Raw genomic sequence first — 18,133 nt, forward strand, 5'->3', positions numbered from 1 at the left:
AAATGAAGATGTGGATCTAGATTGCAATACTGAATATTGTTTCGTATTAGCGAATTTCCCTATAGGGAAGTAGCTATTACCGTAGGTCTCATGGTAAGACCTAGGCCCGGGACCGATTTACTTTTTCATTTTGATGTCCCCAGAGGCCAAAAACACCATTCGTTCAAATTTTTATATATCTATATATAGAGATATATATATATATATATATATATATATATATGTGTCCATCCGCACGATAACTTGAGTAATTTTTGTCCGATTTTGATCAAATTTGGTTTGAAGGTGTAAGGCGGGATAAACTTGAACGAGTTCGCGAACCAGCATGATCGGACTATGGGAACGGGGGTTTACAGGGGGTTTTATGGGGTAAAAATAGGTTTTTCCCATTTTTGACCCAAAAAACATAAAATTTAGCAATTTCTTTCCAAACCATTTTGTAGACCTTAAAAAAACAAATAATTTAGTATATTGAAGTGTTACTATGCGCCTAATGGTTACGGAGAAAATTCCCAAAACATTTAAATTTTAAATTCCCATGTTATTCTTATGGAGAACAAGTAAACTGTTGTAGTTTGCTTGTTTATGAACATATTTTGATCAAATTTGGAAAATATTTTTATTTCTTACTAACTATTAACATTTTACAAAAAAAATAAGTTTTACCCTCCCTGATGCAGCAAACCTAAGTACCTGTTAAACTAATTCTATTTAAATAGGAAATAAATGTTCAATTTTTAAGTAGACATTTTAGTGTAAATCCAATCAGGCAAATGGAAATTCGCTTAGTCTGCAGGTTTGCTGCGGCGGGGGTATTTTCATTACAAAATGTACATAATATACTAGTTATTGTGAATTCATTCTGTTGCTCTGGGCTAGTAATTATCTTAAATATTAAAAAAATTTGGTTTTTCTTTTCCGAGTTCGTTTGGCTCTTCTACCCGACCGATTTTCATGATTGAGGTTTCAAGTTGAAGGTATGCACGCACAGATTTGCCATCAAGCATCGGCGTTGAATTATCTTTAGTCTCACTCGGTTTATACGTAAACGAATATTGCTCTCTATGTGTTTCTTATGGGAGTTAAATTTGGTTTCTCTTTGCCGAGTTTGTTTAGCTCTTCTACCCGACCGATTTTCATGATTGAGGTCTCAAATTGAAGGTATGCACGCACAGATTTGCCATCAAGCATCGGCATATAATTATCTATAGTCTCACTCCAATAAGTCAAATTTAGTCGGGGTGCACTTCATTTTGCCTGATCTTACAACTAAAAAATGTTATAAATTTAGGTTATTTGTAGTCCTAGTCCTTGGTATGGTTTGATAGGGAATTACAAGTGCTAATTTACAATTGACATTTTTTTATAAAATTATCCATTTTTGACTTATTTAAGCTACAAAAATTAAACGGCAGCCATTTTCAATTTTATAATCGGACCAACTTTTTTTTTATACTGTAATAGTTTTTGTGTACATTAACATTCTTACCAAGTATCATAATCATCGGGTGAAAAACTTCAAATATAAACAAATGACAGATATCTAGGTAAATATGCATTTTCTGATATAACTTCAAATAATAAACTTTTTTCTTCCTTTTAATATGAGGATTCATATCCCAAAGTCCTGAAACGTTTTTTATGGACACCTTGTATATATTTGAATTCCTTATTAAATTCTGAATCACTTGGTGCATTGCAAGTCCCATGCATCTATGATTTTTTTGCTTAAGTCATAGGACTTTGAAATTTTGTTATGAAAAAGGTTCATTTTGAGAAAAACAGAAAAACTATTCTGAAAATTACAAATATGCATTAAACAGTTTTTTCGTATTTAAGGAACGATTTTGGTATCAATAGAAAGCTTATAATGTCCTCTTTGGAGGCAATACTAATTTTTGTCTTAACTCACGGTAGTTTTTTATTTAAATAATTGTTTTATTGAAGCATGTTGTAAAAATCACATTTCAGAAAAGGGACCTCTTGTCAGCCCTATTTTATTTCTCCATAAGATAAAAAAAGGTACCTCTTGTCGGGACCGCAACATTTATGAGATATTTTGTTCTTCGTAAACTGAACTTTGTTGTAGTTCTCTAAATTTCCAAAAGAATGCAGGACATTTCATTTTTTGGACTAAAGTCTGTTTATAAAGTGAATATTAGAAATGGGACCTCTTGTTATGGCGAAATAACATTGAGCGACAAGATGTACTTTTCTCAGACCATGCAGAGGCTAAACAAATTATTTATTTTGACCTTTTACATCTTCAATTCCATATTTTAACCGATACTGTCCTTGTCTATGTTAAATGAGGTATAACAATCGATAAAAACCAGAGTTTTGATATTTTCTAACTTATATCGGCCGTACTTAAAATTTGGCATCCCCTTTTTAGAAATCATATTTATTAAAAAATACTTGTTTAGACAATTAATTATGTTGCTATGACATTTTAAGAAATAACCAATTCAATAACAATTAAAGTAAATTAATAAATAATCTTAACTTTTAACTAAAATGATTTCAAAAAGGGTACTCAGTTATTCATTACAGTTTGTGTTCTGATATATACACATATAAATAGTATGTACAGTATGAATGTATATGAATTTCAACGGATGGTGTTTTTAGCCTCTGGGGACATTGGTCCTGGGTACAGGCACAGACCAAATATAAAAATATATTCATCATGTATCCAAATATACCCTAACTCAATTAGAATAAATATAGAGTCGCCACTCCTATACCTCCAGCTATACCAGTAGTGAAGCCGATTTCCGCCATCTTGGTAAGAGAGTACTTGGGCTTCGGTACTTGGAAAACACGGCGTCATTACCACTGTGTTATTCTATGCTACTTTATGAATTAGATGAAGCTACCGCTCCAAGGATACATATAGAACTATCCCCCCTTCAAAATTTTCCTAGGACTCTGCCCCGCGGGCTTTCAAAGTTCTGAGGTGAGAGTTTTAAAAGTAAATATTGATTGGTGGTTTCCATGGTAACAATATAATGGTTTAAATGTAAATTCAGACCGGGCCGGCCGCCATCTTGGTGCGAGAAGCCTGCTTCACCCCAGACGGCAAGTGCTGCCTCTATATTTATTCTATGCTCTGTGGGTACAGGTCTTACTATGAGACCCATGGTAATAGCTTATGCCTTATATTCTCTAATTAGGGAAAATTCTTTAATTAGTAATGGTTAATTTCCTTAGAGATATATTACTTATAATAACCATTTATAATAATGGAATATAATCAACTTTATGCAAAATTTGGGATATAGAGAGGGAAAGAAAACGACTCAATAACAATAAATATATTTGATTCAGTAATTAACAAGCCACTTGGCCTCCAAGCATAATGGTACTCCAGATCTAAAAAAATATCATATGGAACTAATGATCACAATATAGGTAGTTCAAAAATTTGTATTTAATCATACACCCAGGGCCGTCCCTAAGGTTTGCGGCGCCCGGAGTAAATGTGGTCGTGGCGCCCCCCCCCCCCCCCCCCCAGTAGTAGTCGCATTCGCATGTTTTTATACTATGTTAATTAGGGGTGCACGGGATTGAACTTTTAATTCGGGACGGGACGGGATTTTTTCATGTGCATAAAAAGTCTTGAGTATTGCAGTTAGGTACCAAAAAAGACAAACGAAATCAATTTTACAATTTGTGGCACTGATCTATCAAAAGCAAAAAAGGGTAAAAATTTACAGGTATAGAAACTTGTGACTCGCGGTCGAAATGTCTCGCCGTCACAGCGTTATCATCGGTATGACTCGCGGTCACAGCGTGATCGTCGGTATGACTCGCGGTCATGGCGAAATCGGCGGTATGACTCGCGGTTACGGCGCGAATGTCTGTTTGACTCCGCGGTCACAATGCAATCGTTGGTATGACTCCGCGGTCACAGCGCGATCGTCCAAATGACTTGCGGTCACGGTGCGATCGTTGTAATGACTTTGGCTCCTGCGTTTGTGGAATTACCGTGAACATCTCTCGCGATAGCAGCGTCATTTTCACTCGCGAAGCGTCAAAATTGACGATGATCGGATCAAATCCCGTCCCGAAAATCGGGAATATTTTTTCCCGAAAATTCCCTGAAATTTCGGGACCTGTGCGTTGATACCTATGGCCGCTGCGCGGCGCCCCCTTAGCCAAGGCGCCCCCTCAGCCGCGGCGCCCGAGGCAACTTGCCCCGGTTGCCCCCCCCTTCGGACGGCCCTGCATACACCAAAAATCTGTACACAATCATCTCCTTGGACACATTTTTTTTACATTAATAAGTTTTTCTTACGATCTTTTGCCAATACAATGGTGTCAAATATTCGAGATTCATTCGTCCAAAATTCTGTGTTAACTTAAATCTCTCTCTGCAAATGATTGATTACGGAACCATGAAAACACAAACTATTTCCGTGTGATATAAGTGTACTGTACAATGTGTTGGAGTGGCCCCTTTTTCCCTTAAAGAAAGTTTGATGATAACAATTTCAAAGTAAATACTCTGTCTTTTAATTACAAAATGACTCCTTCAGTTTTTAAATACCGAGAAAAAAATGTATTAATAAAAATAAATACATCTGCCTTAAAAAAAGGTTGCCAATGACACAGAAAAAAATGCACACATAAAATATTGAAGGATTAATTTAACTGATGAAGGCAAGAATTATTATCATAGGAATATGATATATAAATATATAAATTGATATATTTGCATCATTGAAACTTATTGAAGATGTTTTACTGATTCTTTTTCAAGCAGAATGTGTTTTTAATTTAGGCTAAGCACAACAAGCATTTGAACAGATTATGTTACGCTTACAACTTCTCTCTGAACAAATTGCTGGTAATCTTTTCATACCCTTTTCCATCAAAGAGGAATACACAAAATATTGGAGAAACATGTTGATTTCAATCATAAATCACAAAGCAATTTCTGAAACTGTTCTATTAATTCCTTGTTTTCTGTCAGATGTTTTGAGACTCTGAAAAGAGAAAAACATGCGTTATTAATTTTTTAATGACTGTTGATAGGAAAAAATCAATTAAAGCTAAACCATGAAACATCTAAATTGTAAAACTCTTGCGGTCGCACAGAAATGATGAACATCTGTGGTGGTAATGAAATTGTGAACACCTTCTGTATAGGAGAGATTGTGAACAGCTCCTTTGGTCATGTTTGTCAGATTTTAACATAAACATTTTAGACAACAACAATGTAACTAGGGAATTTACTAATTTATTAAGAAACCATGGTTTTAGATACATGGTTGATTTTCCCACTAGGATATGTGACACTACTGCAACTGCAATTGACAACATAATTACTAACATCCCTCAGAATAAATTAAAGGTGTATGGGCTGATAACCGCTCTCTCTGATCACGATGCACAAGTTCTTGAAGTTTATTGGCCAGGGGCTGATGTAACAAAAAATAGTTATATAACACATTTCAAAAGAAAATACAATGATAAACAAAAATTCCTTAGTATGCTATCAACAGAAAGTTGGGATAATGTGTATAATGCTACAGTTGAATCCAAATTTAACACTTTTTTTGACATTTTATTTTATTATTTTGATAGTTGTTTTCCCAAAACAAAATGTAGAGTATATAATAAGACTAATAAATGGTTTACATCTGATCTGTTTAAGGCTAAAGAGGAACTGATTAGTTTGACCAATCAACTTAGACAAGATAAATCTGATGTTAAATTAAAAAGTTTAATAAAGGAAAGAACAAAAGATTTCACTGATCAGGTTATTAAGACTAAGAAAGATTTTTATAGTAATCTTATTTGCAATTCAAGCAATATCTGTAAAGCAACTTGGAATATTATTGGCAATGAAACTAAAATGAAAGAGAAAACAAAGTATGATAATATCAAGTTAAGACATGACGGATTGTTATTTGATAAACCTGAATATGTTGCCTCTATATTTAATGAATATTATACCACCTTGGTGGAATCTCAAATAGTACCTAATGCAAATCTATTGTCATCTGCAAATGGCTTACAACAAACCAAAAAAGTTAACAGCAAACTTGGTATTTTTGAAGCTATTACTGAAGAGGACTTTGAGAGTGTACTAAGATCATTTGACAATAAATATTCTGCTGGATATGACGACATACCTATGCCTATCATAAAACTTGCCTCTGTTTTTCTAAAGAAACCATTAACACATGTAATTAACTCGTCTTTCATTTCTGGCATTTTTCCTATTAAACTAAAAGTCCCAAAAATCACCCCACTTTTTAAATCAGGTGATGCACAAATTGCTTCTAACTACAGGCCACTATCTTTACTGTCATCCTTTTCCAAATTGTATGAGAGAGTCGTTGCACAGCAATTGACAAAATACTTGGAGTCTCACGAGATTATTTCCAATGAGCAACATGGCTTTAGACAAAACAAGTCAGTCATAAGTGCAAGCACAGATTTCATAGAATCAGTCATTGATTCTATAGATAAAGGCCGTAGGAATTTTCATCGACCTCAGCAAGGCATTTGATAGTGTTTGTCATACCAAATTATTAAGTATTCTTTCAAATTTTGGAATAAAAAATAAAGCTTATGATTGGATCAAATCTTATTTATGTAATCGAACTACTTTTGTTGAACTGAAATACGTAAACAAATATAATCAACTTATATCTTGCCGTTCCAGTAACAGTCCGTTGAAATATGGTGTACCACAAGGATCTATATTGGGACCTTTATTCTTTTTATGTTAAATCAATAGCTTAGCTAATTTCAGTGATCAAAGTAAAATCACTTTATATGCAGATGATGTAAATATAAAACTATCCGGATACCATGCAAATGATATAGAAATATCTTCTTTTATAAAACTTAATGCAATCCAACAACATTTAGCTGATTTAAACCTTTTATTAAATAAACAAAAAACTAAATATATTAATTTTTCCGCTTCAAATAGGAAAAGTGGGTCTGTGGTAAAGAATGTTTGTCTTAATGATTCCTTTATTGGTGAAGTTAAGGAAACAAAATTCCTTGGTTTAAGTGTTGATAGACTTCTTAGCTGGAACACTCATGTATCTCAAGTTTGTAAAAAAATGTCAACAGGTATTTTCATCCTTAGAAAATTATCACCATTTTGTGATATTAAAACCCTTAAAGCAGTTTATTTTGCTTTTGTGCACTCTCATGTCTCTTTTGGTTTGTCGGTTTATGGTAACACCTCTAATGAAAATTTAAACATGATACTTATATTACAAAAAAAAGCAATAAGAATAATAATGAAACTTAAGTGGTTTGAGTCAGCCAGAGAACATTTTTCAAATTTAGGAATAATGACAGTTTACAACCAATTAATCTATGATCTGATTCTGTGGATTAAAAAAAATCAAAATAGTCATTGTATGCTAGGTTTTAACCACAGATATGAAACTAGAAATAAAAATAATTTTTGTTTTAATAGACATAAGCTAACATTTTATGAGAAGAAGCCAACATATTCAGGCATCAAATTTTATAATTCATTACCAGAAAACATAAAATGTATAACTGATTTTGGATCCTTCAAAAAGAAATTGAAGTCATTTATTATTGTTAAACCTTTGTACAGTTTTAATGAATTTTTTTAAGCATATGTCGTCTGTAACAGTTAATTTAATTTCTTACAGTGATTATAATTTTAATTTATTATTGTATTATATATACTTGTACTTTCTAGTTTATAATAGTACTTGTTGACGCCATTCTGTACTCTATGTGTACATAATGAATAAAGAAGATTTTGATTTGATTTGATTTGTTAAAATAACGAGTGTCCCCTGCAGTGCGGTGAAATTTTAAATGTCTCCTGCAATCTCAGTAAAATCATTCATTTTTTATCACACAATCTTAACTGATACTTTAAGCGATGGAGAACCTGACTTAAGCATTAACATTTCATAGCTATAAGTAGAATACCTACAGCTTTTCTTTCAACTCCTCTTCTTCAGCATCTTTAGAATCTTCAATTTGACAAAGGAAGAGATCATTTTCATATGTCGGGAAATAGTATCTGAAAACATAAGATTATTGGCAACGTTAAAAAAAATTACTAAGGATGTTTTGAGCGCTAAGAGCTCATATCTTATGTGTTTAATTTTGTCCCTTATACAGAATTACAATAGCATAAAAGATAATGAATTCTATAATCCTACAAAAGAGAAGATATGCATATCTGTTTATTCAGAATGAATGCAAAAAATGCTGATCGAACTTAGCTAACATCGTACACAAAAATTGATCATGAACATTTAACATATGACCTACAAACTCCCTTGGGTTATTCCCAGTGGATGTTCAAAGGTTACTTTTATCACCTACTAGCAACACATCAAAATCAAATTCAAGGACAGTTCCAGGTGCCACTCAAAATAAGCAAATCCTACTCGTTTGTACCTGATAGTATATTGAAAACATTTAGACAGATTTTGTGATCATTTCTAGCGATCACAGCCACATTCCTGATCATAACTTCCGATCGGAACAAAATTCTTAATGATTTCCTATCATTGTGACAACAGCTATGATAAATTCTTGCGCTTGCGGCAAGGTCCCTGGTTTCGATATAGCTCCCCGTGATTGTGATTTTCAACTATAAAACTCATATTATACAATTCACAAATATTTCCTAGTTATCAAAATTTATGAATGCTACTATCCTGGTTTTCAGGTATGCTGCACACCCTGTTGTGTAATACCCTTCAAAATCAAGCAATGTGTTCAAAATTAGCACATTACAATGCTATTAAGCAATAATATCTGACATCACTATATAAATACCCCCACCGCAGCAAACCTGCCGTCTAAGCGAATTTCCATTTGGCCAAATTGATTTTCAATTGATCTATTTAAATAACATTAGGTTTAACGAATACCTAGGTTTACTGCTACAAGGAAACTAATAAAGTAGTGTGTTTTTAGTAAAATATTGATAGCTTACTATAAAATAAATAAATTTGCCAAGTTTGATCAAAATATATCCATAAACAAGCAAACTACAACATTTTACAATATTCTCCATAAGAATAACATGGGAATTTTAAATTTACAATTTTTTTAGTTTTCTCCGTAACCAATAATTGTACAAAAACACTTTGATATACTGAATTGTTTGTTTTTTTAAGCTCTTTAAGAAGGTTTAGAGAAAAATTGGGAAATTTTGTGTTTTGAGGGTAAAAAGTGAGAAAACCCAATTTTTACCCCATAAAACCCTGTTCCTATGGTCCGATCATGCTGGATCGCGATAAAAATTCATCAAAATCGGATAAAAATTACTCAAGTTATCGTGTTCACGGACACATATATATATATATAAATCTATATATATATATATATATATACATATATAAAAATTTGAACGAATGGTGTTTTTGGCCTCTGGGGACATTAAAATGAAAAAGTAAATCGGTCCCGGGCCTAAGTCTTACCATTGAGACCTACGGTAATAGCTACTTCCCTATAGGGAAATTCGCTAAAAGGTTGTTACTTGTTTCTGATGTGTCTATGGAATCATAACCACTCAGCATAAATAATATGTGCTACACAGACCGTATTAAGTCCTAAGAAAGCGTATTGAAAAAGAGAGTGTACATTGTATATCAACCCAATTTAATAGCTGGGCAGCTAATTGGGTTAGTGCTCACCTAACAATTAAAGTTGCTAGTTCGATCCTGATAAAAGTCAAGACTTTTTTTGATGGTTCGAAACTGGACTAAGCTGTCCTTGATCATTGGGCTTTTAGTAAATACTTTAATAATTCTCACTGAAATGTTGATCATACGAAGGTAGGTATTTTAAGCCAAGTATGAATGGAGATGAGTGGCACAATCTTGAAGTCTTGTAATTGACTAAGGCCGACATGTTCCTTAGACAGGACTGTTAATTAATAGCCCATACAACAAATGGCAACTAAGGGATCTACAGCTTATAGTGGAATCTGAACTACATTTTTGCCTTGTAATTGAAATGCCCCTTGAAATGGCCCTAGAGCTAATGAAACAGCTGATCATAGTCAGTAAAAAATAACTACAGTAGACCCCCTCTTAACCGACCATAATGGGACCGGATAACTCAAAAGGTTGGTTAAAAAGGGCAATCTCTAAAAACAACATAATGAAGAGCTATTCATTTGGAATTATATAATCATTATTTTGAAGTGGTACTTGCATTATTTATAAAATAAACTACACCTATCTCCTTTTGAATATATGTAGAAAAGTCACAAATTAACACAAAACACGGTTAAGTCAAATACTTTCAGTGGAATAAATTATAGTTGTAGGCAAGAGTCAATAAAAATTCTTATTTTAATAACTTTGGTACTGTAATATTAATTTACTAGGTGAAACCCGTTGAAATCAACAGTTACTTTCAAGGCCTAGGCTAATTCATATTATTTCGATAAATAGAGTGAAATTATAAGTACAAATTTTGAGCATTTAGCATTGTTTAATGAGTTGAGTAATAAGTGTAAAAACAATAATGACTATTGGTATTATTACGTTAGATACAAAATATGGTTGATCATTCAATGAATAAAATATTTCTCAAACCGTAAGTCATCGGTGTTATTATAACATTAACCGGTTTCTCTTCTTTTAAAAGAGCCTTTAAATAGTTTTAAAATCATATTGGTGCATCTTTTGTGGTAAACACTTCCGCGATCTATCAGTGTAATGCAGCCTTTCACTGGAGGTTCGAGTCACAAAAACAATCTTGACCTTGGAGTCGTTAACCCCTTCCTACAAGTTTCGCTGTTTGTGTCTAGTGATAAGATAATCAGTGATCAAAATTGTAACACACTTTACAATATGCACATCTTATTAACTCTTATTGACTCTTCCTGTGGAGGTAAGCGGGAAATGCAGAGATTCCTAGAAAGCGGCAGTTAAACCAAACTGCTGTAAAAGCAAGATCGGTTAAAACAAACTGTAATATTTTACGATCAAGGGTGGATAATCCAATAATCAGTTAATGTGACACTGTCGGTCAAGAGGGGGTCTACTGTACACAAGGCATCTCATGTCATTCTACACATCTTTCACTCATATTTGGGTAAAAAGCACGTAGGAGGTGTCCCCAATTCAATTGGTGGTATAGTACAATTGATTTATCCGTAAAAATAATAGTTACATAACATAACATGAAATACTACTATCTGCAACTCACTCAGGCTGATCCCATAGCAGACAATGAGGCAAAGTAAGATGGCCAGCCTGAGTCATGTGACTCAACAGTGACTCGGATGACTCAAACTTCTCATCACATATGATACAAGCTAGTCTGTGCACCTGTCGACGGATATAGTTCACTAACTTCACCTGAAACCACAATTCTATGAATAAAATTTACAGAAGAGGAACCTCATCATAGACTTACCGGCACTGCTTTGGATACTGAAGTAAACATTACAACTTACAACTATTGCTAATTAGATGCACATTCCATCTATATTGACTATACATATCTATATGACTATACAGTGTATATAGATGAGTAGCCTCCTTCCTAAATTTGGTCCTAAAGTTCCGCTGAACACTAACAACAGCATTAGTATGAGCAAACTCTAAAACACTAAAAATGTCTGTCTTGTTTTGTAGTAGCCATTTTGTTGACAGGCTTTATAGTACTCAACTAAGCAACTGAGAAAAAACATAACCTTTTCAAAACAAACTTATAAACTCAATCTTTCTATGGATAAAGACGTACCAGCATTTTAGTTTTGTACCATTATTTTTTAATAACCCTGTATTGCAGGTACCATTTGCAATCATCAACACGATGTCAAGATTTATTCTGTAGTAACTTCTCCGGAAATTTGGCAACCCGGATCCAGATGTGGACTCTGCCAACTAATTTGGATTAACCGGACTTATAATTAACTTCAAATCAAATCAAATCCACATGATTAAGCAAAAAAACTTACTAACCGTATTCCATTTTCTTATTCTATATCGAAGCCACAAACAGTTTAAAATTTACCAGCTGGTCGTTCTTTTTAGTTAAGAACCATGAACGTTTCACAACACCTGTTGATAGAAGTCGAGCCCATTAGTGAGTTGTTCGTAGTGGAAGCCATGTGAGAGCATGTGGGTGTTGACATCGTCCCAACTGTTGTCAGAGTGATGACATAACAGACACACAATGGCGTCTCCTGTGTCTTCTGTCCAGTCCGACCACTCTGCGTCCTCATTGCTCGACAAATCACGAGCCTCAACTCCCTGATGTTCCTGAAAAAAAAAACATTGCAAGTTGCAACATAGACTAACCAACACCACAAGTAGACTTTCCATCCCATTGTAAATCTTGAAGCTTGTTTTTCGTAATCATGTACAATGACACTGCGCGCTAGTGTCGACAAAATTTTGTTTCAACCATTTTAGGGTTAATTTCTTGATTTGGGCTTTGCTGTTTGGTTATATGACTAAGGGACGAGTTATTGTTTATGATTAGATTGTATTACTTGGTTAATCGAGGTCTTAAATTACTGAAATAGTAAGGATCAAATTGTAAACAAAACACGACCTCCACAGTACATTATACAGAACTAACAATAAAATGTATCTTCGGCTGTTCCATAAGGATGAGAAATAGTTCTTAAGTATGTGTTTTATCTATGGTAGCAACTTATTTCTTAACTGTTTGGACCTCACAGTAGACCTAATCAAAAATATCAGTAGCATTGCTAACACTGGAGGAGATTCTACAAATTCAAAGACTTCCCAACTGCAAACACTCTTTTATGCGACAAAAATTTACAATATTACCCTCCATGCAGCAAACCTGCAAAGTAAGAGAATTTCTGATCACCTGATCGGATTTTCAAATAAAGTATCCATAAGGCACTCGCCAAGGCTCGTACCTTGAATTTCCTACTAGTATCGTTAACACTATCTTTAAATGCAATTGTTGAGTAGCCTAAACTACAAAAATTTTATTTCTGCATTTTTAAAGAACTGTGTTTAGTATGGATGGGTTATATGTTATAACAGGGAAAATTCTTTGGATTTCAGAAAGAAATAGTTGATCAAAATGTGTATATTATGAATTATAATAGTGTACACCTTCGTATTGTTTCTAATACAACCCAAGCCTCCTACCTCACTAACTTATAAACTAGGCCTACAGCAAAATCAGTAAGATAATTTATTACCTTCCATGTTTTCCCAGCTTCTAAATAATTCACTATGTAAAACCTGTCATATTCTTTGTTTTCAGGATTGATACGTTTGTGCCAGCTCTTCTTTCTCATGTGTTCTTTTAAGACGTTCCTATCCTTAAAAACTTTTTCACAATAGAAACACTGAAGCCTAAAAAAAGAGAAGATTAAGATATTCAAACAGTCCATTCCAAAAACAATGTTACAAACATGATAAAATTCCATGGGGATTTTATTGATAAGTTTATGACTATTTACACCTAAGTTATATTGGCCTATTTATATGCTGTTTAAACCTAATCATCGGAGGTAGTACAAGGGGAATGAAAGCAAACAATCCAAATTCCTTCAAAACAGAGCTTAAATGACTTGTCACAGTGACAACAAATGACAGCTAGGGTGAAAGTCTTATTGAAGAGACATTATATTACTTTAGACAGCTAGGCCATTAATCAGACCTTTCCAACAACACTTGTTAGCAAAAACCCCAAACGTAGTAAACATGACTCCCAGGTTTCAGCACAACGTATAGTTTTCAGCCATTTCCGCTAAGTTATTCTCCATTAATGGCTGATATCAGCATTTGAGGCTCAATGAGTAAAGTGCAAATGTAACAAATACCAAGGTTTGACAAACATACCTTTCAATTTTCTCATGCAGTTTGTTTATAAGCTCGTCTATAAACACCAGGTTATGTGGATGGCCAAGTTGGAGGTTATGTTGAGAAGCCAGGTGGTCTAAATAAAGAGCCCTTGTACCACATATGTGGCTGGTGCAAAAAAGACAGCCCCTCGAGAAATTGTTGTCTTCCCTTTCCACCTTTTGTTGCTCTAACGCCCATTCCTGCAAAGATAAAAATTGTATAATGTGTGTTAAGATAGCACTAAATACAATTATAGAAACCAACTCAAATAAATACAACTGGCCTGTCACTTAAGTAGTCATTGACACTAAGTAGTACAAATCTCCATCAAATCAGCCATGAGCATCACAAACTCCCATTCAACAAGGCCGTCAGATTAAAAACACAAAACCTTAAAATGAATTGATGGTCTTCAGCAGGACTAAGAGGATATCCATACAAACCTAATGATGGCTCAAAATCAGAGGCTAAACTAGTTGCTTGGGCGCAATTCTATAACCGGTTTGAGAAGCGAGGAGAGATAGGTATTTACGCCATTTTAATATTTAATTGATACTCCGGAGGCAAAGATAACATCATGAACCATCATGATTATTAACTGCAACGTTCAATTGATTATAAGACAGTGAATTAACCCAAAACAAATTCTCTTCATTTAGTGGATTAAACACCTATCATTGTAATAATACCTTGGGCCTCTGAATGCATATAAAGACATCTAAGACAGGGCTACCACCTTTGGTTTTTAGGAAAAAATCAGGACGGGTTCCTTTCCCCCAGGATTAACACAAACATAAACACAGGCAAAAGGGACCATAGTCGGGCCTTTTCCAATATAATAGGGACAGATGTTAACCCTGATTTAAGGGTTTACAACATTCTACTCCATCCAAATGGTCTTTTTATTCAATTCTGACTTTACAATAAAACCTAACACAAAAGCAATCATTTTGAAAAAGCACCTACGGTACGCAAGTACTCACCAATCTTTGTTGTTGAAGACCTTCCCTTAGTTGTCTGTCCTCTGGTAAGACATCTGATAAGAGGAAATATTTTTCATTGGGGAAAATTTTACCTTCTTTCTCAACATCAACAAAGACTGTAGAGCAAAATTCTTTTAATGGGTTGTCTTTCATTCTCATTCTCCAATAGCTAACATATCTAGAACCAAGTGTCAAGCATAAGTAATGTATTCAACAATCTAACAGTGTATAAAAAAATGTCTCTCATATGAATATTGAGGAATGAGAGCCCCATTAAAAAAGCCTTAGGCCTAAGTTATGTATGCAAAGAACCACAATATACCATCAATTTACTCTCAGTATAAAAAAATTGTGTCACTTATTTAAGGCTTGGTTAACATATTTGCGATATCAAGTTTCCAATTATCTAAACCTGGTTTCTTATGTAACATTTTTTACTGTGGACAGAAATTGTGCCAACTTAGTCAAACCTCCTTTAATGAGTAAAAGAATTTAGGTTATTGATGTCATTTGGTATTTTATAAAACGCAAAGGATACGCGTCCAGTAACCGAACGTTGATTAGGTGTCCGGCAGTGACGTCACCGGGTTGTGGGGGCCCAGAACACCATTAACACAACAATACGGTGGAATGCGGTCAGTGTTCGTGGTGTAGTGGATAGAGTACTCGGCTGATCTTCAAGAGGTACTTAGATCGAATTCCATCATCGGTGTCACTAACTTTTTGCCAAAGATTTTGCTTAGAATGCCATTTCGGTACTTTCCTGTTAAGGGGAACATTCATTATTATTAATGATTTTTTTCTTCGATATAGGCCTATCAATATTTTTGTTTTCCTTTACGATCATATTCCATCCGTCTTAATAAGTTTATCTTCAAACGCATTTTAATAACAGACAAAGAGACAAACAGACATAGCAAATAAGTCTAAGTTATACTTGGTTCAATAACCGATTTATTGAGTTATAGCTCGCATTAGAGAATAGGATTAAGAACTAGGTAATCTTGTTTGGGATAAAATAATAGCCTATATATTGGATTAAGAAATTAATCTATTATAAACTAACCGGTACTTTCCTGTTAAGGGGAACATTCATTATTGATGACTTCTTTTCGATATACCGTATCGACATTTTAGTTTTCCTTTACGTTCCATATTCCATCTGTTTTAATATCTTCAAACGCATTTAAATTACAGACAGACAGACAAACAGACATAGTAAATATTTTTAAGTAGTTAAATAGGTACTTGGTTCAATAACCAAGTTATTGAGTTATAGAGAATAGGTTATTAGAGAATAGGTATTAGAGCATAGGAACTAGCCTAATCTTGTTTAGGCAAAAATAATTGCCTATAGCCTATATTGGATTAAGAAAAAATTCTGTTTGATAACAGAAAAGGCATATGGGGAATAGGCTATCAAACGGAATTTTAAAATGTTACAGCAAGTTTGGTTAGCTAAGTTAGTTTAGAACAGTTTCATTTCAATACATTTTCTTTTATTGTTTGTTGATAACGTACTGAACAATATTTACTCATCGTAGTTGTCGGCTGACAAGTTTCAATTTTTTTAGGCTGCACTTTACTTGACGTCCTACACTCATTCGAATGAAAATATCTATCGATTAATCGATTGCTTCATTCGATATATCGTTTGGTTAGTTAGGTAAGGTTAACCTAACCTAACTAACCAAACGATATATCGAATGAAACAATCGAATGAAAATATCGAATCGAAAAAACAATCGAATGAGTGTAGGACGTCAAGTAAAGTGCAGCCTTTTTTTATATTAATATATTGAATAAAAAGAAAGCACCGCCCACTCTTCTTAACTGTACATCTTTTGATAGAATTTGAGGCATTTATAATTTTATTTTATGAACAGAATTTAAACTTAATTAGATTTTTTCACTATCAGCAAGTTTGTTTGGTTATGACAGTAGCCTAACTGCCGGACACCTAATCCACGTCCGGTTACCGGACGCATATCCTCTGCCTTTATTAAATACAATATTGTTATCCAACCGGGTACACTTCCATATCTGTTGGCACAAACAACCAAATTAAAATATCAGTTGATATATCGATTATTCGATATATCGTTTGGTTTGTTAGGCAAGGTTAACCTAACCTAACTAACCAAACGATATATCGAATTAAGTTAAACAATCAAATAATCAATATTAAGTTACTCATTTGGTTGTTTGGGCCAACAGATATGGAAGTGAACCCATCCAACCATATAAATATTGATATATTTATCATTATTCATCGGATAGGTACCTAATGGAACTGTAACTTACCAATATTTTTTTGCACTGGTACTGTACTTTTGGCTTAAGTAGAATGGATTAGTTAAACTTAGATTAATTTTGGGGTAGGCCTAACTTAATTAACTTAGCCTATGACACTTCAATTCCATACTAACTTAGGTACCCTTTTGCAGTTCAGTCTACACTACAACTAATCTCAAATCTTAACCTAACTGACGATAAGTTAGGCCGGTATTTCACTCTAGATAGTTAGGCCTATTTCGACATAAGTGATTGTGTTTACATGGAAAGTATGGGTAGGCCTAATTTTCTACAGGAAAGAGGAGGAAAACATTCACGTTGATAGCTTAGGCTACACTAAGTAGTCCACAACTAACAAAATCGATGATTAAGTTAGGCCTAAACAGGTCTGAATCCAAACAAAGATAGGCCCTACAAGAAACTAAGCTAAATATTTTGTTTTGGTTACCATAGGCCTATCCTCCAAGGAACTTTCTCTCCTCCAAGCTGGATTTCTACACATCCGAAGCATTGACTTATTTAACATTTATTGTCAATCATTAAATAAATTTAAACTCAGCAGTTCAGCAATGGCCCAAGGCCCAATGGTCCCAATGGTCTAAGTTAAGTTATCATGCCCATGAAGATTATTTTACAGGTCTCTCTCATAGCCTAAGGCTAATATTTAAAAATACTGATTATTTGTTTAGAACATGCCTACCTTTCTAAGTTAGCTACTAGAGGTACATCAGCAATGACTAATTTATGAGAATCGAATATGTGCTGTAGAAAGTCATCTTGCTGCAAAACAAGGTTAAATTTTCTCTCGCATAAAAGACAAGTACTGACAGAGGATGAGTTTTCAGTTGAAATATCTTTCACATCCTTCCTTGGCGAAGGAAAACTTAGAGGTCCAAACATTGGTGATTTAGAAGAAAAATCACAAGTTTCTAGTTGCCAAAAATAGTGTTCCTTTTCTTGGTTCGTTGGGACTTATCGTTTATCGAATTATTATGTTATGACTTTTTCTATTAAATTTTAGGTTAT

At 33.9% G+C, this 18,133-nt stretch overlaps 1 protein-coding gene across 1 annotated transcript; it reads right to left on the bottom strand.

The window, feature by feature from the left end:
* Positions 1-3,302: 3,302 nt before the first annotated feature.
* On the bottom strand, positions 3,303-18,133 carry LOC128994522 (zinc finger protein 277-like). The gene is made up of 8 exons (XM_054419133.1): positions 17,808-18,133; positions 14,813-14,990; positions 13,827-14,029; positions 13,181-13,337; positions 12,057-12,257; positions 11,197-11,348; positions 7,952-8,041; positions 3,303-4,991 (listed from the first exon to the last, which is right to left on the bottom strand). The coding sequence occupies exons 1-8, from the start codon at positions 18,005-18,007 to the stop codon at positions 4,922-4,924; spliced, it is 1,251 nt and encodes a 416-aa protein (XP_054275108.1). The 5' UTR covers positions 18,008-18,133; the 3' UTR covers positions 3,303-4,921.

Source organism: Macrosteles quadrilineatus, unplaced genomic scaffold (genome assembly GCF_028750875.1).
Source record: "Macrosteles quadrilineatus isolate MER2022 unplaced genomic scaffold, UCM_ALF_1.0 Scaffold_5__1_contigs__length_97177068, whole genome shotgun sequence".
NCBI lineage: Eukaryota > Metazoa > Arthropoda > Insecta > Hemiptera > Cicadellidae > Macrosteles > Macrosteles quadrilineatus.

Coding starts and splice junctions, on each gene's coding strand:
- LOC128994522 (XM_054419133.1), bottom strand. CDS start 18,007: ATGTTTGGACCTCTAAGTTTTCCTTCGCCAAGGAAGGATGTGAAAGAT. Junction 13,338..13,826: donor CTGCATGAGAAAATTGAAAG/GTATGTTTGTCA, acceptor CTCTTTTTTTAG/GCTTCAGTGTTTCTATTGTG. Junction 12,258..13,180: donor AAGCTGGGAAAACATGGAAG/GTAATAAATTAT, acceptor TTTTTTTTTCAG/GAACATCAGGGAGTTGAGGC.